This window comes from Sciurus carolinensis, chromosome 11 (assembly GCF_902686445.1).
Source record: "Sciurus carolinensis chromosome 11, mSciCar1.2, whole genome shotgun sequence".
NCBI lineage: Eukaryota > Metazoa > Chordata > Mammalia > Rodentia > Sciuridae > Sciurus > Sciurus carolinensis.
Window position 1 is genome coordinate 56393053 of NC_062223.1, and position 26735 is coordinate 56419787.

Here is a 26735-nt window from a genome sequence, read left to right on the forward strand (position 1 = left end):
GCCCCGCTAGGATGGGAAGGAAACGAATCACAGTACCCTCACCAAACCTCCAGAGCTCTGCAAACATTTGTCTCATTGGGTCCTTAAAATGGCACTGCAAGGAAAGTGTTATTATCCCCATTTTGCAGACAGGAGTGAAGTCATTTGCCCATAGCCCCATAGCTGCTGTGGGGAAGAATCAGAATTAGCAGCTACATCCACCAACTCCCTTCCCATTGCTCTGCTCTAAGACACAACCACCCTTGGTGTTCCACAGCTTTCTCTTACTTAGATAAACCTAAGTTCTTACTTTTCCTGAAGTCTTGATTCCTTTAGCCAGGGATGCATACACTATTACCCAAGCCAGGAAGAGGCAGAAAGCTAGTGGCCACCTGATCTCACCAGGATATTCAATCCCAGCAGAAATCTTCAGCACGAAGTACCTAAGGATTCAAAGAGAGGGGAGGGAGAGAAGTGAGAGGGAAAGAAGAGGGGGTGACAGTCCCCAGAAGAGTCAGGAGCCTTGAACAAACCCAGCAACCACCCCTAGCCTCCCCACCAGGGACCTAATCAGATCAGGTTGTGAGGGATTTGCAGGTCTGGGCCCTCACCCACAGCTGTCTGTAGAGACACCAGCTGGATCTACTGTGCTGTTAATGATGTGCTAGGAGGCCACTTGTGGCCCTCCACACAGTTCTGAGCAAGACAGCCTACCATCATCTGGAATTGCCCCAGAAGTGCAATTGAAATTCCAAACTCTCAGGCGTAATTTCTGTGTATTTTCTGCATTGTTCTACTGCATTATAAGAATATATTTGTATAATGTTAAATCTGAAAAATTAGTACACAGCAGAAACTGTTTATGCTAAATGACTATCAATAATCTGTATTTTAGTTCAGGTTGCACTGTGCAGGTCTGAAGCTCAGGTCAGCTAAAATGTATAAGCAGGGCTGGTCAGACCTTATTCAAAGCAGATGAGCAAGTGCCAACAGAAGGGAGCTGCTGGTCATTTGCAGCTGCTGTTGGCAACCTGTGTCAATGAAGAAGTCACAGTCTTCCTAGCCTCTCCCACATCCAGAACAGGTGAATGGAGTCTGGCTGGATGGCTAGCAGGGCAGCCTCCATCCTCAGGCCAGGAGTCAATTTCAAGGTCACTGAGCCTGACAGCAGATTCAGACAATCACTTTGACTCAGTGACAACCTAGCCACACCTACTGTATGAAATTGCTATTTGTAGGTTGACATTTTTCTGTGCCCTGCACAAAGGGCCATCAAGAACCAGACTTCACAGAGCTGTACAGGTTCTGACCTGCTGAGGGAAATGAGGACAGTGGTGCCATTTCTGGCCCAGCCAGCTGCACTGTTCTCCCGTCAGCCAGCCAGAGCCTCCTTCAAGGCTGTCCTGCCACACTCAGCCATGCCCTTCAGAACAGGTAGGGCCAAGCTCTGTGGGGACAGAGCCTCCTTCAGTCCCAAACCTTGGAGAAAATGGGTTAAAAAGTTGAGTTGGACTGACCAGAAGTGAAACTTCACTCGGCACCAAGGTAAAACCTTGGAGATAAAATTTCCCCAGGGTGGGAAAAGAGGGCCTTTCTCCATGTCCCCATCACCGAAGCAGGTAAACCACTTATTCAACAATTGCACAGTTCCCTGGTCATCTCAACTACTCTGTGACTCTGTAAGAGACCTGGGACAGGTCCCCCAAAGCTCCTGATAACACTTCTTCTTAGAAATTAAAACTGGCCTCAGGGGATCAATAAAGAACACCAAAAGTAGGTTTGCAAATCATTTTCCAATATACCCAACCACACAAACTGTGTGATCAGATTTTGTCAGATACCACCAAGCCAGACTCAGTTTCTCATTGCTCAGCGTGAGTTGAAGGCCACCCACGTAACCCCTATAAAAATTGTCTTCAGAGGATTAATCATTCATCCTTATTCTCCCTTCCATCTGGAAGGAGACAACCATGCACCTCTTGAGACAGTACAGGAAAGAAAATCTGAAACGGAAATTAATGGAAACTGGGAGAAACAGTGAGGTATGAGTGACCACTTCTAATCATCTAGTAAAGGCCACTAACTGGAGGCCCATCGATATAGGTGTTTTATTTGGCTCCAGTGTTTTATTTGAATTATTTTTACTAACATTTAAAATGGTAGAGATTCAATAAAAATCTGGGTTATATTTCCAACTTCTCTTGAGAAACTCTGATGATGCTGATCCATATTCCCACCAGCAGTGATGAACCAGAGCTGAGCATCACTGGCTTCCCTTACACAGGGTAGGTGTTCTCTTCCATTTGCCACAGTCCCCACTGCTCTCTATAGTCTTACTTATTTGTACCTCATTCACTTATATTCCTTACCAGGATTCTGAGTGCCTTTGAGCTTATAACTCCTGACTTAAAGGTTAGCTGGAAAACATTCATTCTTTGTCCTTGGTTGAAATGTCTACATTTACCTTCCTTAAGATAGAAATTCGTGAAATTTACTAAATCTTCCTAAAGTAGTCAAGAATGAGAATTTTCTAGTATCTTTGAGCCTCAATATTCAGTGTACAGCAATATAGATATAGAAAGTACAAAACTAAAGTAAGCTATGAGAGAGAGAGAGAGAGAATGAATTCTTATTTAAATTAAAACTTTGACCATGACTGGATTTTATATTTTTTGCCTTTCTTCCCTGAAAGTCAAGAGCAGTTGGGAAAAAAAAAATGATCTGGTTAACTCAAGGTCTGCTTTGATCACATTGAATCAAGATTATAATTTTTTTCCCCATCATCATGATGAATTACAGCACCATTGATTTTGTTCCCACTAGCCATATTCCCAGCCAATCCTCATCTCCAGGACCACAACGTACAACAGTCTGCATCTGGAAGCCAAAGGAGGAAAAAATTTCCCTCCCTGAACCCTCAAGATGCAAACAGAGGTGACCCACTGCTCCACCCCACCTCCCACCTCCATTCTGCAAAATGAACATTTATAACTCACTGGGCTTCTCTTAGGAAATTCACACACACACACACACACACACACACACACACACTAGCCATCTTACTTGAAGTACTCTTCACTCCCACTGACAAACGTCTTGTTGGCCTGGCTGGTGAAGTTAACCATTGTCAAGTTGGGATAGGCAGTCATGCAGAAAGTCGAGTTCTTGATCTGTATTTTGGGATGCTCACTAATAACACAGGAATCTGTTGAGGAGAGGATGGAAGAGAAACACAGTGAAATCTGTACCGAGAATATCCATGTCTGTCTGTCTGTCCATCTGTTTGTCTGTCTCCATTCAAATGCAAGCCAAAAACATTCACAGGACTAGAGAGTGATTTTAGGGAAGTGTTAACCCAGATGTAGAAGCCCAGAATTGTGTCCTGTTGACCATGGGTCCCAGTACCCTCAGCAGGATCTGTACTGATAACAAAGGCCCACATTTATGAAGCACTCTTTAGGTGGGGGTTAAGCGCTTTGCAAACATTATCTCATTTGATTGTGTTGGTCAGGACAACCAATACAGCAGGTACTATTACCTCCACTTTTAAAATATGGAAATGAATTTAAAGAGGTTAAGTAACTCTACCAAAGTCACACAGCAAATGGGGAAAAGAATCTGAATCAAACCCAAGTCCTCATGACTCTATAGAAAACAAATGGATTGCACAAATGAATTTAATCAGAAATAAACAAACTTCCTGAAGTGTTACTGCCACAGAAGCTTAGCAAGCTCACCTTGGACTCCCTGTCAGGCGCCAAGGTCAACCCATCATAAGCAATCTAAGATCCCTACTGTGTTCCCCTAACTCCAGAGTGGGGATAGTGTGTGAATGGAGGCAGAAGTCACACCATGCTCAGGAAAGCCTGTGAAAGACCTGACACAGTGTTACTCAATGAATTTGATCCCCACAGGACATTTGGTGATGTCTGGAGACAATTTTAATTTTCATACTGGGGAACTGGGTACTACTGGCATCTAGGGGGTAGAAGTCAGGGATGATACTAAATATCCTAAAATGCACACAGCGGGATGGTACTAAATATCCTAAAATGCACACAGCAGTATCCCCAAACAAAGAATTATCCAGCACAAAATGTCCACAGTGGTGAGGCTGAGAAGGCCTGGGATAAGAAGTAGGAATTACCATGTGAATCTTAGTAGGTCAGGCACGATGCTGGACCCTTTTAACAATTATTCGCTCACAAAATCTTCATAAAACCCAGGAGGTGCATTTTATTATCTTCATTTTAAATAGGAAGAAGCTGAAGTCTCTCTTACCACATTATAATGTCTAACAGCTTTATAAATACAGATAAAACGACAGATATTTTAAATAAAGAGTCCACCAGGCCTAATCCTAAAAAATACTGTTTTGTAGAGAAGCTCACAATTTTAACAACCATCACTTGTACAGCACTCATTGTGTTTTAGGCACTCTTAAGTGTCTTATAACCACTGACTAATTTAAGCCTCTCACCACCCCTCTGAGATAGGCACTGTAATTATTTCTTTGTTACAAAGAGAGAAAACTGAGCACAGAGAGATGCTCACAGGGTCGTACAGCAAGTCACGAAGCAAAAAAGCACTCTCTCTTTGGAGTCCATGCTCTTAACTGCTCTGCTACGAAATAAGAAGTAGGGATCATGAACTCAGACACCTGCAGGTGCCAGGATGGTGACAGCAGTGAGGAGGGCGTGAAATGGAAGACACAGGGAGAGGCGGGGACTGTGGCCAACAGAGTACTCCAGCCAATGAGTGCTGTGCTTTTCCAGATGTTCTGGCAGAAAAATTAGATATTTTATGAAATCTTTCAATTCTAAGACATTGAGGGCTGGGGGTGTAGCTCAATGGTATGGCATCTCCTTGTATATACAAGGCCTTGGGTTCGAGCCTCAACACTGCTAAAAATAAATAAAATGCTGGAAATGAGATATAATTGTTTTAAATATCACAGGGGAGAAATCATATGCAGCCGAGATCTAATGTGTGTACCCCCAATATCTACCTTCTGTGGAACAGCAAGACAGGCAAGCCTACAGGTTAAGGACAACTTGGTTGAGTTCTTTTATCTGTCCACTGGTAACCGTCATATCTAATTCACAGCATTGCTGTAAGTTTCAAATGAAACAAGAGCACAAATAAAAAAAAAAAAAAAGCCAGGTGCAATGAAGTACACCCATGATCCCATAGCTGAGGAGAATGAGGCAGGAGGATGGAAGTTAGAAGCAAGTTGGTCAATTTAGCAAGATCCTGTCTCAAAATTTTAAAAAAATGAAGTGAAAAGGACTGGGGTTGTAGCTCAGTGGTAAAGTACCCCTGGATTCAACTCCCAAAAGCAAAAATAAATAAATAAGAGCGAATTTTTTTTTTTCACAAGATGCCTGGCATGCAGTCAGTCAATAAATTCTTCACCTTAATTAATCATCACTGTTATACCTTTTCATGGAGTGAACATCTCTGATCCTAAATATCATCTCCCCCAAGACCACTAGCCTCCATAAATTACCTACTTGCCTTTCATGCATCCTCCATAATGCCTCAGAATATTGGGTAAAGAGTGAAACAACAATCATAAGAATCCCTTCCCTTTGCTGAGTTCTTCACACTAGGATTTTTCCAAGCAGTCCTAAGGCCATTTTGGGTCAGATAACTCTCTTGCAGGAAGCTGTCCTACAAGCTGTCCTGCACATTGCAGGGTATTTAGCAGCACCCCATCTTCTGCTCACTAAATGTCAGAAGCATTCACCCTCTTCCCAGTTACAATAACCAAACATGTCTATGACCACTGCCAAATGTCCCCTGTAAACTTTGGGTTGAGAAACTCTGCTTTGAGATGTCTCTACATAGCTTTCCTTTTATTTTTTATTTTTCTTAGTTGTAGATGGACACGATACCTTTGTTTTACTTATTTTTATGCGGTGCTGAGAATCGAATCCAATGCCTCACACGTGCTGGGCAAGTTCGCTACCACTGAGCTACAACCCCAGCCCCAATGTCTCTAAATAGCTTTCTATTCAATATTATCTTCTTTAGTTTAATCAAATAACAGTTTCAAGCGAATTCTCAGTTAATAATCAAGTATTTACTGGGGAAGATTTTGTTCCCCCTAGCAACAACCTGAACGAAGGCAATTAAAGCGCCATCCATATCCCCCTTTGGCAAGTAAGCACAGGAATTCTTTCTTGCCCTCCTGCCCTGAAAGTATGTCCATCTCCAAGGACCAAAGAGATCGTTGATACTTGGGTAAACGTCAAATCCCTGCTTCCAAAATTGTCCTTGTGGCGGGCCTCTTCCCTAAAGAGCGTCTCTGGAGGTCCGTGGATCACCGCCCGCTGCAGCTGCGGTTCAAGGTGACTGCTGCTGCAGCAATGCAGCAGCCTCCACTCGCTCCCTCCCTGCAGCCTCAGGTCTCCTGCAATATCCCTTCCCACCGCCGGGCGGCAGGAGCGCGCTTCCCAGCGCAGGGCGCCGTTCTGTCTGCAAGCAAAAGGCTGGATGGGCCTTCTCATCACAGAGCTCGCGCGGCCCAGCAACCCCGAACAAAGAACAGCGATAATGATCGTGCTAAATTGAAAAGCTGTTGGAATGGGATTCTCTTTATTCGGGCAATTATTAATAAATGAAAGACTAGGGGAAAAGGGAATCATTTAATTAAAGTTCTAATGAAAATTAAGCCATTCCAGAAATAGAAATGGTATTTATGTTGTTCCCATTTGGAGTGACCCTGCTATCTCCTATTTTTACAAACCAGTTGCTGGTCTTACTTGGCAGGGCACAGAGATTAGTTGTACTCCATTACAAATACCCAGAGGGTTGAGTCACCCCAATGAAAACAGTGTCTTCTACAAACTGCACCTTAGAAAATAGGTGGAAAACTTGACCTCTACCCATAGGTAAAGGCCTAGGGCTGGAGTGGGTACAGTGCCCTGGCTGCTCTCTGGTGAGGTAGAGCTCCCAGATAGCATGTCCCTAGCAGCACTGAGAGGGGCATGGCACAAACATTCACCCACTATGACTGAAGGTCACAATATGGGCCATTTATTCGTCTCTCCTGGGATGAGTCATTTGCCTGGCTGTCATGAGGGTGGGTAGTGATGGGGTTGAGAGGCAGAAGGTGAACCTGAAAGGCCATTTGGGTAGTACTGCTGGGGCAAAGAGATTTTCCATCTCCTAAGTAAGCTCACTTGGTGTGTCCACTTGGGAAACTGTCCAGGAATATCTGCCGTCTGAACTCCCAACTGTCCAGCACAGCAGAGGGCTCTGCAGTTGTCTGTATCGCTACAGGTTAGGCCACTATCCCCTTTTCTAAATCACGCAAGAACCCTCCTGAAGAATTTCAGGAGGAATATTGGTCCTCCTGAAAGTGAGAGCATGACCCTGAATGGAACACTCCCAGGTGCAGATAACACCAAATGACAGATGGAGGGGCTGCACAGAAGAAGAGTAGGAGGTTGACACCTCGTTCTTTTAACAAAAAAAAAAAAAAAAAAAAAAAAAAAATTAAAGCAATGGCTAAGGATGAGATAGGATCTGCCGAGCCTGCCCATAGGCTCACAGGGAATAATCAAAGTGAAAAATGTCCATTGTCTCTGCTCAGAGCTTGCACGGTTTTTATGGTTTGTACCAGTCGACCAAAGCTTAGCTGTATTGTATCTTCACTGTGCCTTTCATGTTTTCTATGAAACAATAAAACCAAACCAGGGCAGGGTCTTTCCTGTCTCAGGCCCCCGCCCTTGTGTGTGGCCCAATTGACATGCTCAGCTTGCTTTTAAACATATATACAGAGAAAGGGAGGAGTTACTGGTTATAAAATAAGAACGTGATGTCAAATATGGAAAAGAATAGCCCCATTGTTAATATTTTGTGTATATTCCTATATTTTCTATCCATGTATATATTGCTAGTAAAGATAAAATTTTTCTAAAAATTGCATCTTTCTATAACATTTAACATATGATGGGAATATTCCCATGTTTAAACTATGGAATCACTTAATTGTATGAATTCTGTCAAATATTGAAGTGCTTCCACTGTTTTCCAACACTACAAGTATGATTGCAATTAAAAATTTTGTATGGTATTTACCTGACTCTAATTTCCCTCTTAAAATAGATTTGTAGAAGTGGGAACCTGCAATTCACCTAAACTTTCTTCTTATTCCATACTATTTCAATGACAAACATCAGTTAGGGAACAGCTGGAGTAATACCACTTTGCTGGAACTCATGGGATAGAACCTTGGACCGAAGATTCTTCAAGAACCCTGGACAAGCAGAGAATCAGACTCAAATTCTAGTTCTGATTCTACTACCTTGTGACCTACAGCTTGAACCTTAAAGTTCACTTTGCCACCTGCAAAAGAGTGATCATGCTACCTGCCATTTGGAGCTCACAGGGCTCCCATAAGGAATAACAGAAACTTTCATAAAGTCACTTTGTAGATCGGAAAACATTTAGCATAGTGACTAGGTGCACGGTTTTGGAAAGTGGGTAAACTTGGATTCAACTCCCAGGTCTATACATGGTTAACTCTATGACTTTGAGCTCAAGTTTTTTCACCTGTAAATTGGAAATAATAGAACTCATGTTATTTGTTTTCTACCTTGACATTGATAATTCTATAACAGTGTTAAACATGGTGCTGACTGTGGAGTAAGTCATGTTAATTGCTTTTATTATGAAGGTGCTGCACAAATATTAGCAGGTGTTGTTAGTAAAGGAGAATGGTGTTTCTAAACTACTATTCCTCCTGAAGGACAGCTGCAGGACACTGGTCACTATGACTCATGTGGTCTTGAGGTAAGTCCCCAGGGAAGAATTCCATGGAGCCTAAATTGACCCAACAGACCTACTTTAGCAGGCATTCTCTTGGAAAATCACTTCTCTCCCAGACACAATCTGGAAAGGACAAGCAGGGCTCTGGGATGACCTGGGATCATGAGGTAGTTCTGCATTCTGGACCCCTATGTCCTAGAAAGTGCACTTTACCTAACATGGCAACCAATTTCAGGAAGCTGTTCTGGCAACTGATTGTTGGTTATGACTCTGCATGGCTACCAAGTGGGATTATCCCAGACAGTCGCTTCGCAGAGTAAGTGCTGTGCAGGGCAAAGAAGGTGAGCTACTCCATTCCAAAACTGGCTAAGGGGAGCCTAATTAAAGACTGTGGAGCAGCCCTGGGTTCAGTCCCCAGCACAGACACACATGTGCTCGCACACACATATGTGTGAACAGATGTGGGCAACCTCCAGCCTAGTGGTTCCTACCTTTGGTTGCACCTGGAAAACTTTACAATACAGATCCCTAGCCTGTCCCCAGATAATCTGATTTTAATTGGTCTGGGCGAACCCTAAATAAGGTTTTGATTTTTTGGTTCTCAGATGATATTAACATGCAGGAGCTCAAACGGAGAACCACTGTGTGAACCTAAGAAACAGGGAAATTGTAAAAATAAGCACACTGTGGCTCAGGGAGGCTAAGGAACAGACTCTTGATCATACAACCAAAGAATCACCTATCTGGAAATCTTCATAAATCTCCACCCTCTATTCCTGAGCACTTCAAGGTATACAAGATTTGAATTTAATGGGCAAGTGTCTCTAGTTTAATTTCCCCAGTCTTATTCAAAGCTTCTCCAGGTGGAGGCTGGACATGGTGTGTATGTACATGCACCTGTGTATAAACATCCTCCAGTGGGAATTGCTGTCATTAGATATGTGTGCCTCTCTTGGGACCATGGGAGGAGAGCATTTATCCTTTGCTCTTATGCACAAAAGGTCAAACATTGCCTGAGTACTGCATTAGGCAGAATATAGGGGGGAAAGAGCTGGTTTGGGAGGCCAATACTAAGAGCCAAACATAGGTAAGCACTTGGCCTCAGTAAGAACCCAGCTTAAGGAGAATGACAGATCTACCAGGGAAAAAGGAAACCCTTTGCTTAAGGTTCCCATGAAAATGACCAAAACTTTCAAAATTGACTGAGACTAGTACCTTCTATTTGTAGAGTTTTATACCTTTGCAACTGCCATCATATCCCTCATGTCTTTTGTCCATAAAGCAGTCCATAAGATAGGTAGGGTGCAGAATATTATTATTTCCATTTCTCAGGTGAGGAAAACTGAGATGCAGAGAGAAATCATTTGACCCAGACACACATACAGTTCACAGTAGAGACAGCTTACAGACCAGAGAGCCTTGCCCACATGTCTGCCCTGCATCCCTCCCCTTTCATTCTTGCCCTCTGCCTAAGAAACTGACGGTTCCCCGTAAGACCTCAAGTCCCAGTGGATTTCGTACCTGCAGCAGTCTTCCAGGAACACCTGGACTCACTACTGGAGGCAGACACGCCCTCCTCCAGGCACTGTATTATGCCCATTTCTCTCCAAGGTCCAGGCCTATGCATCTGCTCCCATTTTTACCTTGTGCACTGAGCAGTACTTTGTGAAGTGTGTCTCTGGGATCACTTGCATCACTCTCCTAGACTCCAGAACCTAGAGCATCACTTCTCAAATTGTATTGTGCTTGATCTTGGCAAAATGCAACTTCTCATTCCAGAAGGCTAGAGAGGGGCTTTCAAATCCCTCCCAGGTGATGCTGCTCGTCTGACAAAACTCTATGAAACAAAAGAAAAACCTAGACCCCTTTGTAAAACTTGAAATTTCCGGACCCTACTCAGTTTCATTAAGTTTCATTGGTTAGGATTGTAAATCTGCATTTTTAACAAATACTTAAGCTAGTTATGAGCAAACAAAAATTTGACCATCCCTCCTCAGAACCATGAACTCCTTAAATGCTTCAATTAAGTATGCCTGGTTGTTGGAAGTCATCTTTGTGCTCTCAGAACCTAGTATAGACCCTGTCATACATAATGTGTGCTCCATTTATCCTTGTTAAATTAATAAATAGCTCAAAACACACACATCTGAACTTACCTAATAAAAGTTTGGTTTTGTCTTTGCATTCTGGCGTATTCCAAGGGTTATTGCAGGAGCCCCAGGGTAGCACAGACACAAAGGAGGCAAACAGGTAGAAAAGTGTGTAGCAAATAATCACATTGTAGTATATGGCTATTAGGACAGAGATGATCAGCATCGCAATGCCACAGCCTGCAGAAACAAAAATTCCAGGAATTCATTCCACCCCAAATCCTATGGAATGCTAACAGTTGGGCACAGGGTGAGGACCTTGGTCTTGACTCTCTTGTGAAGACAGATGTACTAACAGTGGAGTGGACTCTATGTCTACCCGGGGCATTGAGGCATAATGCCAGGAGTTCAACAATGACAGAGATGATCTTGGGCCATTCTTTACTAGGGTTAAATAAAGAAAGGAGGGAGGGAGGTCCATCCATCATGAAAGTAGATCTTCCTCCCCAGGGCAGTATGGTGACAGAGAGGGCAGGAATGAGAGACAGATTGGACTCACCTTGGAGAGCTGGGATGGCCTTCCACACAGACACTGGTCCCTGGCTGGCAAACTGGCCCAGGGACACCTCTAGGAAGAAGATAGGCAACCCAGCCAATGCCAGCATCATCAGGTAAGGAATGAGGAAAGCACCTTGGAAAGAGACAGTGGGACGTGAGACCCTGGGAGGCAAAGGCAGGGCTCTGGCCCACCTTAACCCTCTGGGTTAGAGGCTGGGCCCCCTCTCATTAAACTAAACAACAATTTAGCCCCTTTTCTGAAGAAGTTTTAGTATTCCAGATCAACAACAATCACCCACAGGACAGGTTAGAGCCTTTCTCAAAATACTGGAATGGTACTCATGCAAAAATAGTCCTTGTTTCGATTTCTCGCCAGACAGGATGCTAGGGGTTATGTGTTGGTGGACTTTTCTTTACAGCAATTCAATTTCCCAAAATTAAGTCCTTCTGGGGTTCAAAAAAGTCATGGCTTTGGCTCACTACTGGAGGTAGATCTGGTGAAATCTCATCAGAGCTGAAACCTCTAAGGACCTAAAATCTGCTCTGCTAGTCTCCAGGGACCCTCCTCTAAGTTACCTGCACACCTGACAACCAGGTTGAGCCTGCGGTGCTCTGCAGGCAGCCAGACCCCATGCCTCCCCACCACACTACCACCACCACCACCATCACACACGTTTACATGAGACATCCCTTCCATTCTTCAGGGTTAACAAGTGCTCCTTCCTTCAAGTTGTCTCCCTTTTGTGTCCTCCCAGTGTACCTGGCCCCAGGCACTTGATAGTATTTATGTGGATGTCTTGTCTAGGCTAGGAGCCCCCAAAGTTCTTCAATGTTCATTTCCTTATTCCCAGACTGCCCTGCTTACTCCAACAGTACTTGGAGGGCTTCCACAGACTTGCTGGAGTCTCTAGGGTTCTTCCCCTTCGAGGATTCTTTGAAGTTGTTTGGGAATAGCTTGGGGAATTGCCATGATTTGAAAAGGTTTTGACCAGAAAGGGCCTTTCCAAGGATCAAGGTTGATTCAGGGGACTAAATATGCCAGAGCTCAGAATACGACTCAGTCAAAAAAGGCTGATCCTTCGGGAGTCCTAGTGTTACACCCACCCTTCTCCCAACTTCCTGTCCAGCAGAAGGGCCTTTACTGCCAAGGGTTCTTCCAGCCACCAAGGCCCAGCAGGAGCCAAGGATTGCTGGGGAGTAAAACCCAAGATCCTGTTGTAATCTTCCCTGAATAGAGTTTTTGAGAAAGATGTGGATTGTGCAATCCTGCTTCTGAGGAGGAAGGGGCCAACTCCCCCCACCCAAGGTTGAGGGCTGCAGGGGGTCCCAGGAGCTGCAATGCAGAAACAGCTGCCTCCTCACCTCCAGGTGCCTGGCTCAGCTCAGATGCACCTGGAACCACACCACAGGCAGAGTCCTGCACTCTGCAGATCACCCAAGAGTAAAGTGCGGGACTGTGTAGACCAAACTCGCTTGCTGAATTCCCTCCTCACCCTTCATTCCGATACCCATCTCTCTTTAGGTCCCTAAGCTTCTTATAGCACTCCCTGCCCACTTTGGGCATACTGTTCTGAGTACTCCCTGTGGGTAACCAAATAGAAACCCAGCTAGGGATGCCTATATTCGTGCCGGCAGCATGAATTCTTCTGTTTCCAAGGCACCCTTAGTTGCAAAAGTTCTGCCATCCTCATAAGTACTTGTCAACGTGTCCTAATTTGGAATAGAGATCTCATCTATTTCCTGTTTTAATTGTCCCCTGCTGCAGCACCTGTCCCTCCCTGTGCACCAAATTCAGCCTAGAGCCGACCCAAAAGACAAAAAGAGTGGGGAAGGGAATAAGAAGAAAGACGGATGGATGAGGGGCACGTTTCTCTTCCCTTTGGTTCAGTTAAGAAGGTATGGAAGGGAGCTCTAGGTGTGAAATCCTATTCCTATAGGGGACCTGTAAGTTAGCTGACCTGGGCCTCAATCTTGGGCAGGCAACCAAAGAGACTACAACTGTGTGGGGTCCTTTCTCCTTGTTTAGGAAAGACGGACAATGAATTCTAGTGACCCCCTAACTGGAACGGTTTTCTTTCAAAAGCAGTGTATTTAGCTCAGTTTAGGACAAATGGAAGCAAACACGTTTTTGCTAAGGGATTTTACTGAAATGAAAATATGCCCTGCTTCTGCTTAGGAGTATGTTGGGTGGGATGCTTCTGAGAGTCTCAGAGGCTATGTAGGAATCCAGATCCTCCTAGCAGGCACCTCTTGGCTAGAATGCATTCTGCACATGTTCTGGAAGTCTCAAAAGGAAGTTCTGCTTTCCACGTTGTGATCTCAAAACGTCCTTAATTCGGGCCTCCAGGACTTCAGGGTTACTGATTCGGTGCAGGGAGTACCAACTCTTCCTTACTACTTGGTGCAGAACTTCCATGTGCCCTCCTCCACTTGGTTCAGAACCCAGTCCCCCAACCTGGGAAAATGGAGGTTCCTGGGTCCCCACGACTCCCCTGAGCCCGGTATCCAGATGAAAGCCTCCTGAACGTAATGCCAACTGATTAAGACCGCTCTTGCCTCCCGGCTTTACATTCAAACCGGGCAAGGGACCAGGGTGTGAGGAGTTGACCCTGAGCTTCCCCTCCCCGCCCCTGACTGAGGGCTCCGGGCCCCCTCCAACCCTCAAATGCCCGCCCCGCCGCGCCGCAGGCGGAAAGAGCTGAAAAGCCATACCTCCCCCGTTCTGGAAGGCCAGGTAGGGAAACCTCCAGACATTGCCCAGCCCCACTGCATACCCCACCATGGACAGGATGAAGTCCAGTTTGCTGGACCAGTTCCCTCGGGCCTTATTCTCATCCCCTTGCTCGTCCTCCTGGAGGCGGAAAAGCACATTGTCGGATAACAGCCCCGGTAGGTCCGCAAGCAGGCCCCATTCCTCCCCTTCCCCCAACTGAGGGTCCTTCCCAGCAAGCAGTCCCCAACTTTTCAACCAAGGATGCATCGGCAAGCAGAAACCCAGTTCTAAAGAAAGGGTGCATCTACAAGCAGGGCCCTCAGTCCTCAGTCCTGCACTGAGAGTCAGCAAGCAGGCCCCTATTTTGATGTGAAGATCCATTTTAAACAGACCCCTGAACCCCTCTTTCCCAAGCCCGATGGTCAGGGCACACAGCAAGCAGCTTTCCCAAACCTTTACTGTACACTGATTGCAAGCAGGTCCCTTCAGCCCAACCCTTCATCAAGAGTTAATTTGGCAAGCAGTCCCCCAACATCATGCCTAAATTTCCCAGCAAGCAGGTTCCTGACCAACTCCTTCCCTCCCCACAAAAGCCCTCACTGACCACCTTTCTTCACTGAAGTGTGAGCCAAAGCTAGAAAGAGAGCTGCAATGCTTAAAGCCAGCCAGAGCCTCTGCCTCGCTTTCTCTATTAATGCCTGCCGCTGAACCTGCCTGATCTGCTGATTTAATGGAGGCATCCTTCAACCCAGGGGCAAGGGAGATGGGCAAGATGGAGATTTGAGGTGAAACCAGAGAGAGAACAGAAAAGGCAGATATGGTAAGAGATAGGCTTTCTGACACCTTGAGAGTTGGTCTAAACTTTAGTATTAACCAGATAGACAACGCTAGGCAAGGCACTTGCTCTCAGAACCTCTCTATCCCCATTTGTAAAATGAGGGGCTAGAATGATTGTCCTGTAAGGCACCTGCCAGTTCCAGCAATCTATGAATCTTTGGGGCTCTCGTCTCCAAGCTCACATAAGATGATTTCTTGGGGGCAATACCTGGCTCAGGAATGCTTTACTAAATGCTGAGCTACCTCAGATGAATTCTAAAAGTGTTCAGGGTAGCTGGGCACTGTACGAGATCTTTAGGGACTCAGAACACTGCACAGCTTTTGCCTCCTCCACCTTTTATTTTAACACTATTCTACAGTCCTGCACTGTTCGGCAGGACAGCGGTTCTCTCAGGAAGAGGAGGTCTAGGGGAGGGAGAAGGGTCAGGGTGAGTACCAGAAAGGCACAATCAGAAAGATGAGCAGGTTGAAAAATAAGGAACTTTCAAGAATCTGAACATCCATAACATTCTCCCTATACTCCTCCCACACACTTATCATCTCTACCTCTAACCCCACCCTCCAATCTTTGGGGCTGAAAGGGTGGGATTTCCACTCTTTTTGCCGCAGTGCGGAGGTTAAGCAAGGCATGTGAAACAAAATTTCATCTACATCTGGGGTCACACTGTTGTGTGTATGCTGTGAAAGGCAGCTAATACACAAAGACCAATGCTCTAGCCAAGGACAAGTGTGGGAATGCTCAAATTTATATTCATTTCTAGTTATCCTAATAGCTGATTTCCTGTTGTATGGGCCTGTGTATGAGTAAGAATTACAAGTGCATGTATGTATTTGTGTACACACAAACACTAGTGGGACTAAGGTCAGAATGACTGTATAAATCACATCTCACACAGGCAGGTATTCTGGACCAACATCTTCCCCTGCCTCCCCCAACACACACACACACACACACACACACACACACACACACACACACCTAGCACACCTAGCCCCTGAGCCCTGGGAAGGAAGGAGATAGAAAAAAAAAGACAGAAAATGGGAAGGGAAGAGTGAAAGAAGAGATCAGAGAGGAAAGGAGAAAGACTGGCAGGAAATGGAAACAAAAGCCTGTAAAGGAGCAGGGAGTTGCCTTCATCCCTAACCCAGGGATTGGGATTTGCTCTGTGGATTTTTTCATGCCTCTGGTTGAATTGTAAAGAACCAAATGCAGGGATAGATCCATGTGGGTGAGGCCTGACATTTATGTAATTGAAGTGATCTTCTTGAGGGGAAAAAATACAAAATTATGATGGCAAAATTTGATACGGTTTTGGAAGGGTCCAGGCATAAGTTGGCCCTGAAGCTTCAGCTTCAGCTTCAGTAGCCTCCTGTAAACCCGCCTCTCACCAAATAAGTTCACAGATTATAAATGTTAACTCCCAGTTTAAAGGCTACAGAACATATATTATTATCCATCAACCCCTTCCCACGGTTTTTTCTGTTTCTTTTAAATTCAGAATTTTAAAAAACAAAAACAAAACCGAAGAGACCCAGTCATTGACAGGCGAGGGAGTCGTGTCTGCATAAAGGGGTAGAATCTCTCCGCTTCAAATATTTCGTAATCTGCATCCGTATTCTCGCTACCACCGAGCCTGGGAAGGGGCAGGTCGCGGCACCTCTGGCAGGGTCACTGCAGCCCTCGCGCCCTGAACTGACGACCCCAGCGCTGTGCGAGCTTCCGAAGCCCCAAAGCTGACTACTGCATCCAACACCTGGCACTGCCAACCAGTCTCCCCATCAGCACACGTGCACCCGCCACGGTTCGGCTTGCCTCTTGCGCGGCTGGAGAGCAGGAGGCGGCGCGGACCGCTTAGGACTGACCAGCTTACCTGTGTGACAGTAGTGGTCACGCTGCCAGGTAGCACCGATGCGATTCCATCTGTGCCCAGAACCACGGTGCTCTGGCTCATGTTCACCCAGCCCACAGACGGGGTATTGTTCCGCTCCAGCGTGCCCTTGCCCACACTCACGTTCTCATCCCCCTCTGGGCCGCGCAGAGCCGGGATCTTACAGTGCAGCGCGTTGCCGGGCCCGGCGCCCCCAGAAAGGGGGCTGCCCTGCGAGCTGTGCCCTTCGCTTAAGTCTGGGAGGGCCACCGAGGCCGCCTGAGCCCGCGGGCTACTGAGTTTGCAAAACCCCACTCCTGGTCGCTGGGCCTCGCAGACTCGCGCATCCGCGGACTGGAAAGTTTGGGCGCCGGTGGAAGCGGACCTGGGCACACGTGGTGGTGGAGCGACGGCGGCAGAGGGAAGCTCCTGCTCTGGGCTCGTTCTGGGTGCGCACGGGCTCTCCCGGTGACCCGGGGCCGCCGCCTCCATGCTGTTGACTGGTTGGTTGTTCGTTTCCTTGGAAGAACTGCAATCCTAAAAACACAATGTCAAGTTCGTGCAAAAAAAAAAAAAAAAAAAGTCACGGCAGCTTAAAAATATCTGTATCTACATATGAAGACTTTCACAACTCAGGTGCAGACACAATAACCGGGGGATATGGAATCTGGATTTTTTTTTTTTTCTTTCACCAGTTCAATTAGCATTTCTCAATTAGCGAGTCTAGTCAATAACCAGACGACATAAAGAAGCTAATATTCCCTCTGACGGAAGCCCAACCAAGAAAAAAGAGGAAGAAATGTTTTTTTGGAGGAGGCAGGGGGAAGGGAGAATGGAAATAGCCCTACAGTCATGAGTTCCCTGCCCCTTTTGGATTTCAAATCACGGTTGTGGGGTGCCCGCGTCTCCATCTCCATTGTAGAAAGATTCTTTAATTTTCCGCCCCATTTCCTTTGTCATTCAACAATGCACATTGCCTTTTCTTTTTTTTTTTTTTTTTTTTTTCCTCCGATAGACAAGCTGTGACCACAAAGCTGATGCCCTGGCACCAGCGAGGGCTTAAAGCCACATCGGTTGCTTGAAGCTCAGCGCTCAAAACCCACCCCCGCCCACCAGGTAGCAAAGGCAAAGATAAAGACCACGATCAAAATAACAAACAAAAAGCAATAAACCAGGCTTAAAACACAAAGTGGTAATCGAATTGTTATCTTTCACAACCTGCATTCACTTCCAAATTACCAAAAATGTAGAAGAACATACAAAGTTGTTATTGTTTAGCTGCACCCCCCAACTTCTCGCTTGACATAGGACCAAAACTCGCGAATAATTTTCATTTGTTTTCTTCTAATTGAATTTCAAATGAAAAGAATTGCCAGCAGTGGGTTTTCCATCAGCTTTCTCCCCTCGTGTTATCTCTCAGGGCTTCCTACACATTAGCAGTAATACTTATTACACTGAAAAAATAATCATCCCCTCAACCGCATGCCTCTCATCTAACACCCTTTCACATATCTACAGATCAGAATTCCTTAATTTGCACCAAACCTAAGAACCTCGACTTCAACCGTCATTCCTAACTAAAAAGCCTCTAGGACCCAGAGCGATTCTCCCGAGCACCGGCATCTGACTTTTCAGCACCGAGGACAGTGCCCAGAGTCGCGTCTTGGGGAGTCACCGACCCCTCAGCTCTACAGCCTAGGAAGCATCTTTCTAACCTCAGGTGATGCTCATTAAGTACAAATACCGTACGTATGGCTGCGGAAATTGTCTTCCTCGCTCCCTCCCGCCCAATGCACCGACATTTCAAAAAGAAATATCCCAAATGAACCTGTCCTATTACCTTAACTCCCTTTCCTCTTAAAAACAAACAAAAAGCAAACACTCACCATGTCGGACACAGGCAACAGATTGAACCGGTAGAGTGAAACCCGCTATTAGCAAGACTGGGTTTGGTTCCGGTAAGAGAGGCGCTTTCTATATCTTGGTGGGAAAGGCCAGGTTTGCGTCAGTGCATAGCAAGGTGCCCTTCGGTTGACATCTTCTTGATAATACAAGTTTGATAAATCATTGCCCCTTTGGATTCGAGTTTTAAAGGGACAACAACCTACAATATGCTGGCCAGTTGTTACTTGGGCAGGAGGGGGCTGCGTGTTTGGCGTGACTCATGTGGGTCTGATTACTAAACCAAAGCCAGTGGGAGGGGACGACAAAAGTTTGCCTCCTAATTAAGGGAAACATGGGAGGGACACGTCCCACTGCACCCAAGGCGAGGCGCAGCCGCCGACAGAGTGGATTGGGCTATACCGTTGAGAACAGGGGAGGGGGTAAATGACTACCATGTCTCCGTTTCCCACTAAATTCCTTTGCTGTTTTCCAAGTCTTCACCGGATTCCAAAATACTATGCCAGAAGCGGTGGAGGGTCTGTCTGTCTGCACAAAGCCCCACAGCTCTGCAGTGCACGGATCCTACATACTCAAGGGTGTAACCACCTTGCCTGACTTCAGATTATCACACCAGTCTTGCCCAGACAACCAGTCTTGGGGGAATCCTGGGTTTTTGCTTAAAAATTGAGACCAAGAGAAAATCAAGTGTATCATTGAATTTTTTCATTGTAATTTTTAGGATCTTCTAAAAAATATTTTAGAGAAATGAGAAGGAAATTATTTCCAACACTGAACTGGTTCTCAGACCCCTTTCAAATTCAAAGGAAACCCACTCTTTCTTCATAGCCCTTTTAACAAAAACCCACACAGGGTCAGGCCTAATTTGAAAACTCTGGGTCTTAGATATCCCCTACATCAAGATTCCGAGCAAGGGTTGGGATTCTGGGAAGCCGCCAGGCGAACATTCGACCGACCATACTGCAGCAGGGATTGGGGGTGGCCGTGATAATTAAAAGATCTACTATGAACTTTCCTGTTGGTACAAAGCAATGTCTATACTCCCTAAAAAGGGAAAACACCTTTACAAAAAAAGATGTCTTTTGGAGACTATAGAAGCGGATTCGCAGCAAAAAATACTTCCCTATCCTTCTTTTCTTTGCCAATCTAGCTTGGGGAACTCCTGGCCTCTGGAATTAGAGCTACGGAAAGCACTTTGTCCCTTCCCTGCTGCCGGCAGCCTAGTCCATTGCCTCAGGGTCCGCACCGTCTCACTCCGCTGCGCAGTCTCCACACCACGGGAGGACAATGAGGCGGCGGCCGCAGGCGGAGGCTGCGGTGGCAGATTGCGGCGGGCGCCTGGGGCACTGTGGAGCCCCCTCCCTCCTCCTCCCTAACCCTCCCAGGACGCCCGAGAGTGCTGGATGCCTCTGTCCTCCCGGCCCCTCCGGAGGGCAGCCACCTGGGGACCCATGGTCTGCACTATTGGGGGCGGGGGAATGGGGTGTTCCTAAAGAGACAGACCTTCCTTTGGAGTCTCCTTGCAGATTTCAGGCCTATTTTAATTGTAGTTTTGAGTTTACTTTTGTTGAGATCTAAATATTGAACCGTTGTGTAAGGGCTTTTCGTGAAATTATCGCATTTAATCTTGGCAACAACCCTTGAGAAACTATCTCAATTTTAAAATTGGGAAAACCGAGGTTCAGAAAGTCTCTCTTTCGAACCCCAGAGAAGCCCCTAATCACAGGACAGTTGCTAAGGCCAGTCCTGCCCTTTCCCAAGATTTACTCAGAGGGAAACCTGGAGAGCTCGGGAAGAGGGATGAGAGGTTAGGAGTGGCGTTGTGGTGGACTCTGGTTGCAGAAAGCTAAATTAGCCAACAGGGATAAGAATCCCGAGGGGCGAATACTCCCGCTCTGGCTTGCTCTGGCTTAGCACAAGGTGGACCCTCGGAGAGCTTCTTCCGAACAGACCCCAGTTTCCAAGAAGGAACAAGACCAGGATTCGACAACTGTACAGGACAGGCCTGACAGGCCCGGCTTCTGCGAGTGGTTGGCCCCAAGAGGAGTCAGGAGGCGCTCGTCTAGTTCCGTGCAGACCGCCCTTCTGCGGTGCCTGGACCGACATCCACCGGGAATAGTCACGACTTCGAAAGGTTCTGGTCAGTCTCCAAGCTTGCATTTGAGCAACCCGCAAAGGACCGAGTGCAAATGAAACGCCCACTTGGCACCCGGACGCTCCGAGGCTCACGGACGTGCCTAGCTGGGGTGGAGGTGGGGGGAGAGTACTGAACAGAAGTACCGCATTCGCGCCGACCTGCTCTCCTCCCCCAGTTGCGGCTCTGGGCATGAGTGACGACTGGCGCCCCCGCTCAGTCTCAAGCCCTGACGTGTCTCCTGCTGGCCCTCCCCGGTCAAATGCGCACGGGTTCCCGCGTGGGGCCCGCTGCACGTCAGGCCCTGCAGAGGCGGGTGACGTGCAGGAAAGGCTGTGGTGAGGGTTGGTGGAGGTGATGCTTGGGCTCGCCACATCCCCCCGACACACGCACACCACCACCACCACCACACTCACACTTTCAGCCGCAAGATTCTAGAAAGGAGGGGCTGCATGGAGCGTGGAGAGAGTGTTAGGAGCCAAAAGGTCTAAAGGGTCGCTCTGAGGCCAACGCAGGAGTGGCGTGACCACAGAGGGTTTGGGGAGAGAAGGGGAGAAAGTGTAGGGAGATGGAGCAGCTTGCCCTGCGTGGGGTGGTATGTCAGAGCCTGGGAAACTCAGAGCATGGAGCTGCGGTGTTTAACAAATAAATAAGCGAGGGAGGCAGAGAAAAAAAGGTTCACGTCCTCTCCACTCGGGCCTCTGCCCCGCCCGCCGCCGCCGCCTGTTTGGAGTGATAATCCCCGACCCTACGCGCTGCAGCCAAGGAGGCTGTAAATCGCATCCATCAGCGCTCAGCCATTGGTTCGGAATTAGTCAGTCACTACGGCCTTAATTACTTTGTCAAAGATGAAAAATAGTAATTGATTTTGTCCTCGATCACTTTATCCCCCCTTTTCTTGCTGATAAGCAAATAAACAGCTATTTTTGAAAACCCTCATTCGCCCGACCGTATGGGTAGCCGAAAGAGAAAAGGCTGTCAGGCAACAGCCTTGACTCTGGTGTTTGTGTCACAGAGGCCCCGGAGGACCGCCTAATGCATGCAAGTCGCTGCCCTCCTTCGCCCAGAAAAAGGAAAGAGCAGGAAAGGAAAAGTTGTTTTGAAGTGAGTGCCTGTTCCGGACGCTTGTGTCATCAGCCTCCTCTAGTCCTCAGGGCAGCATGCAAGAAAGAACTGCCCGCGCATTTCCACAGAAAGGCCAGGAAAAATTGCCCACAGTCAACAGTCAGAGCTAAGATTTGAGCCCGTCCTGTCTACCCTCAACAGGGCAGCTAGGATGTGAGTAGGTGTCTGTTCAGGTGATTCTTCTGTTATCACCTAAAACTTCTACAGAAGATAAATGTGAGAGTTCAGTGTGGGTTTTAGGTGACCTTCCTGATAGTTCAGAAGGCATGCAGCATTTTTGTCCCACTTGTCCACTACTGCTCAGTTCCACTGCAGCATTAGTCTGTGTCAAGAATGTGGGTTCTGCAGACAGACTGCACCACCTCCTGGCTCTGTAACCTTGAAGGGAATTCCTGATCAGTAAAACGTTGATAATAAGAATTAAGTACCTTGGAGGTGGGGCTTCAGGATTAATTGAGAGTATGAAACAAAGTGCCTAGATTGAGACTGACTCTGGTATGCTTTTAATAAACTGTTGCTATTATTTAGTCTAGATAAAGCATATGTTTGCAGCCCCACAGATTTTGCAAATATAACAGTGTCCCCCCAACACACACCCTAGAAGGCTTAATATGGGTAGACATGCTCAGACAGAAAGCCTTATGAAATAGGTAATCGTGGTACACCATTTTTCATTTCTTATTGAGTGGTTTTGTCACTCAATAATCAAGTATTTACTTTTATTAAAAGAAAAGTAGGAGCAACCTAGGAAAGTGCTCAAACACGGAAGCTGCTGAGTGGGCCCTAAAGCACCTTTTATTTAAATCAATGTTAATCTCAACAAAAATGGTAGAATCTTGGAGCTCTGTACTCAGCCTCACTGTACAGTTCTCATCCAGACCCTATGCTGGGGAGACAAACAAATCAAGGCAAACTTCCTTTAGCAGAGCATTTCAGAAGAGTCCATACTTGGAAATCAGGGCTTCCACTCAGGAGCTCATTTGTGTGCAAACCGTAGGTCCAAAATCTCTAGACTCAGACAGGCAGGACGCTAGCTCCTGAGTCAGCAGTAGTGACAATTCCTACTTCACTGCAGCAGAACACAGGGCAGTGGGTACTGCGCAGACGCAGAGAAGTTTAGAACAATCTGAAAAGGACGTTCAAGGTCATCTGTAATCCCACATGCCTGCTTTGCCAGGGAGAAAATGAAGTCCAGGGAGGAAAGGAGAGTGCTCAAGGTCACTTGACATATTAAAAGCAAAATCTAGCAGCATCTCTTCTTTTAAAAAATTATACACGTGTGTGTGTGTATTATCCTGTGATCTAGCAATCCCCTTCTTAGCAATATATTCCAAAGAAAAATAGTTATTAAAGCCGTGTGTGTGTGTGTGTGTGTATGTGCTCCAGTAAAATATAGAAGTATATCTATTAGGTAGTTACTAGGATTACTAATAGACAAGATGGTCATCCATGTGAGAGGGGTGGATGGAGGTGACAGGAGAGAGGAAACAAAAGAAGTAAAAGAGGGAGAAAGACTGTATTCTGGAAAAAAAGGTTATAATTATAAGTTTATATAAAAAAGGTACATAGTGTTTTTAAAGAAAAATTTAGCAGTAGAATCTATTGCCTTCATTAATGAGAGTATACATCAAACAGGCTACTTTCATCAGAAAGTATTAAATTTACATCTATTTTACTGTCTTTCTCTGAGGAGTAGAGCTCAGAAAAATGAATTCAGTTAATTAAGGATCCCAACTACCAATATTTGGCTAATCCTCCTTTCTAAAGTCATGTTTTTATCTCTTAACTCTGCTGGGGTGGAACCAAGGCATAATTAAGACCTTTAGAGGACTCAGTCTTGGAATACATGATGTGAATGTGCTCTCTCCACTCCAGCCTTATAATGTACACTAAAATATAAAATAATTTAAAGTAAAATTATACCCAAGTAAAAGTTTCTCATTTCTAATTTTTGCATAATTCTATAGTTACAACATTAATACTTTTCTGAAAAACATATTCATCTCTTTCCTCTGCTGCTCCCTTTTCTCTCTCCTTCCCCCTCCTTTCCTCTCCCTCCTTCCCCTCCTTTCTTTTCTCTGCTTTACTACTTGCACGTGTTTGGTGTAACTACTCAGTAGTCTTTTTATCAAGGGTATTTTTTCCATATTTATCCATCTGCTCCTGGTTCCCAAACCCCAACAGGAAATATTAGCATCGCAAGATGTGTCGGTTGTCATTTATATTCATTATTGAAAATAGAAGATTTCTAATACATGGGTACAAGTAAATTGATATTTTTATGTCTGCAGTGTTGTAGCATTGGTAAATAAGATTATTCCCCTTTCTTAAGTGTTTCTTTTCCCCCTAGTCTTCTCTGGTTGTCCTAGTTAACAGGGAAAAAAATCTTGAGTTCAATGGCAGACAGACCTAGCAGGAATTCTGGCAAGTAGAGCAGAACAGATGTTGAGAAGCTTCGCGGTACAGGCAGTTTATGGAGTTAACCAAGGTTATTGAGTAGAATCTGAAGAAGGTACCAAAAAATACAATGGTAAAGACAGAACCATAATCCATGAAGCAAGGCCTGAAAGTTCAAGAAACTTTGCACTAGTAGGAACTGCCAGATGGTACTGATGAAGTTCAGAACCTTGTGATTTTGTCACTGAGTAGCAACCTTATAAAATGGACCCAGAGGGGCATGGACATTAGCAAAAAATTTGGCACTATGGGTTCTAGTAATCTGCAGCATCTAACAGGATGAGACCATATCAAACAATGGCCTGGAGGAGTTCATTCCAGCCTACAACTCTTGACAGACACCTAGGGTTATCTAGTCATGATGACCTCTGTCCTTTGCGATGTCACTATTAGACCTTAGAAATGATCCAGGAAATCTTTTTAAACAATATCTTGGAGTTTGAATTCTATTTAGAGTGTTTCTGTTTCAGTCCAAACCTCCTCCTGGGTGAAGGGTAACATGATATAGTGAAAATAAGCTTTAGAATTAGACAAGAGTAATGAGTTTGAGCCAAGTTCAAACACAAGTCACTGTTCTCTTAGAACTATACCCAGATGGGTTCTTCCTATATACCTCAACATGCCTAGATTTGTTGGCCAAGTCTTTATTTATTCTGCCTATGTTTCTAGATGGGACAGGAGATTTGCATCCCCCCTGCCTACATTGTTTCCCCCTCTAAAAATGCCAGACCCTGTTATAAACTCTGTGTCTTTGCACCTGCAATACCCTCTGTCTGAAATACCCCTCCCTCCAGAGTGAATTCCAACCCACAACAGGAGACTCACTGCCCAGCATATCTCCTCTCATAGGTTCTTTATAAGCAGAGTTAACATCCATGTTCTCTGTGATTCTCTAGCACCTACTGCCTTGTAATTATTTACTTCCATGTGTAGCTTTCCTCTGCAGTAGTTACTGGTCACATTGGCTACTTGTATTTAAATTAATTAAAAGAAAATTCAGTGTAGAATTTTATTCTTTAGTCATATTAAATACATTCTTAGTGCCCAACAGCCACTTGTATGGGTCAGTGTAGACAACATTCTTTTTTTTTTTTTTATTAATTCTTTATTTGTTCTAATTAGTTATAAATGACAGTAAAATACATTCATGCATTTTGATAAATCATACATAGAGTATAATTTCTCATTTTTCTGATTGTACTTGTAAGATCACATCAGTCATGCAGTCATATAGGAACATGAGGTAATATTACAGAAAATTCTGTTGGACAGCAGTGTTCTAAATTGTGGATCCTTCAAAGGCAAAGGAATAATTATTTTTTTAAGGTTGTGTATCTACAACTTGTACTCACATATAAGGTCATCAGTATTTTTGAATGAATGAGTTTAAAAAATGGAATAGCTTCTTAGTTTCTTGTATGTCATCTTATATGTTTTCACTAAATCATATTTTTTATTATTATTGTTTTTCATTTTTTAAATTTTTTTCTGATTATGAAGGCAATATGTGTTCCATATGGAAGGTTTGGAAAAGCCCCAAGAAGATCATAAAAATGTATATTTCCACCTACCCCAAAATGTATTGGATTAACATTTTGGTTTAAGGCCTCTGGATCTTCATTTGTATAGAGACTTTTTTATTGTTGTTGCTTTTACAAAATTGAAACATGCTACTCATAGTCTTTTGTAATCTGCTTTTTTTCCACTTATAATATATTGTTGATTTCATTTTGTCCCATTGCTCTGAAATCTACATTATCTTCTTCCTTCATGGTGCTACTAGGGATTAAACTCAGGGCTTCAAGATCCTCTCTTTGAGTCCTCTATCACTGAGCTACATCTACAGTTCTGCATTGTCATTTTTAGTTACTGAACAAAACTTCATGGTAAGAATATTCCACAATTTTATGTGTGCTAGAATATTCCACAATTTTATGTGTGGTGGGAGACTAGGGATTGAATCCAGGGGTAGGCTCCACTACATCCCCAGCCCTTTTTATTTTTTATTTTGAGACAGGGTCTTGCTAAATTGCTGAGGCTATCCTCCTGCCTTAGCCTACTGAGTCACAGAATTATAGGCATGTGCCACCATGCCCAGAGCCTCACCATAATTTAATAGGTAGTTATTGTGTAGTTTGTTGTTTGCAATTTTTTTAAAAAAAGAATAGCACCACATTCTATATATTTCTATCTATACATATCTTTGGTCACCTCTCTAATTGGATTCTTAGTGTAGGTTCCTAAATATGAAATTACTATTCAAAAGAATTATACATTTTTTAGAAATGGGTCCC

At 45.1% G+C, this 26735-nt stretch overlaps 1 protein-coding gene across 1 annotated transcript in view; it reads right to left on the reverse strand.

The window, feature by feature from the left end:
• Window positions 1-18903, reverse strand: part of Slc6a5 (solute carrier family 6 member 5) — a 52732-nt gene extending 33829 nt beyond the window's left edge. The window contains exons 1-7 of the mRNA XM_047515733.1: window positions 18710-18903; window positions 16827-17360; window positions 14118-14256; window positions 11407-11538; window positions 10914-11087; window positions 3043-3184; window positions 290-422 (exon numbers count right to left, since the gene is read on the reverse strand). Coding sequence (XP_047371689.1) covers window positions 290-422; window positions 3043-3184; window positions 10914-11087; window positions 11407-11538; window positions 14118-14256; window positions 16827-17360; window positions 18710-18712 — 1257 coding nt within the window. The 5' untranslated portion in view covers window positions 18713-18903. The remainder of the gene's footprint in view (window positions 1-289; window positions 423-3042; window positions 3185-10913; window positions 11088-11406; window positions 11539-14117; window positions 14257-16826; window positions 17361-18709) is intronic.
• Between the last annotated feature and the right edge of the window lie 7832 nt (window positions 18904-26735).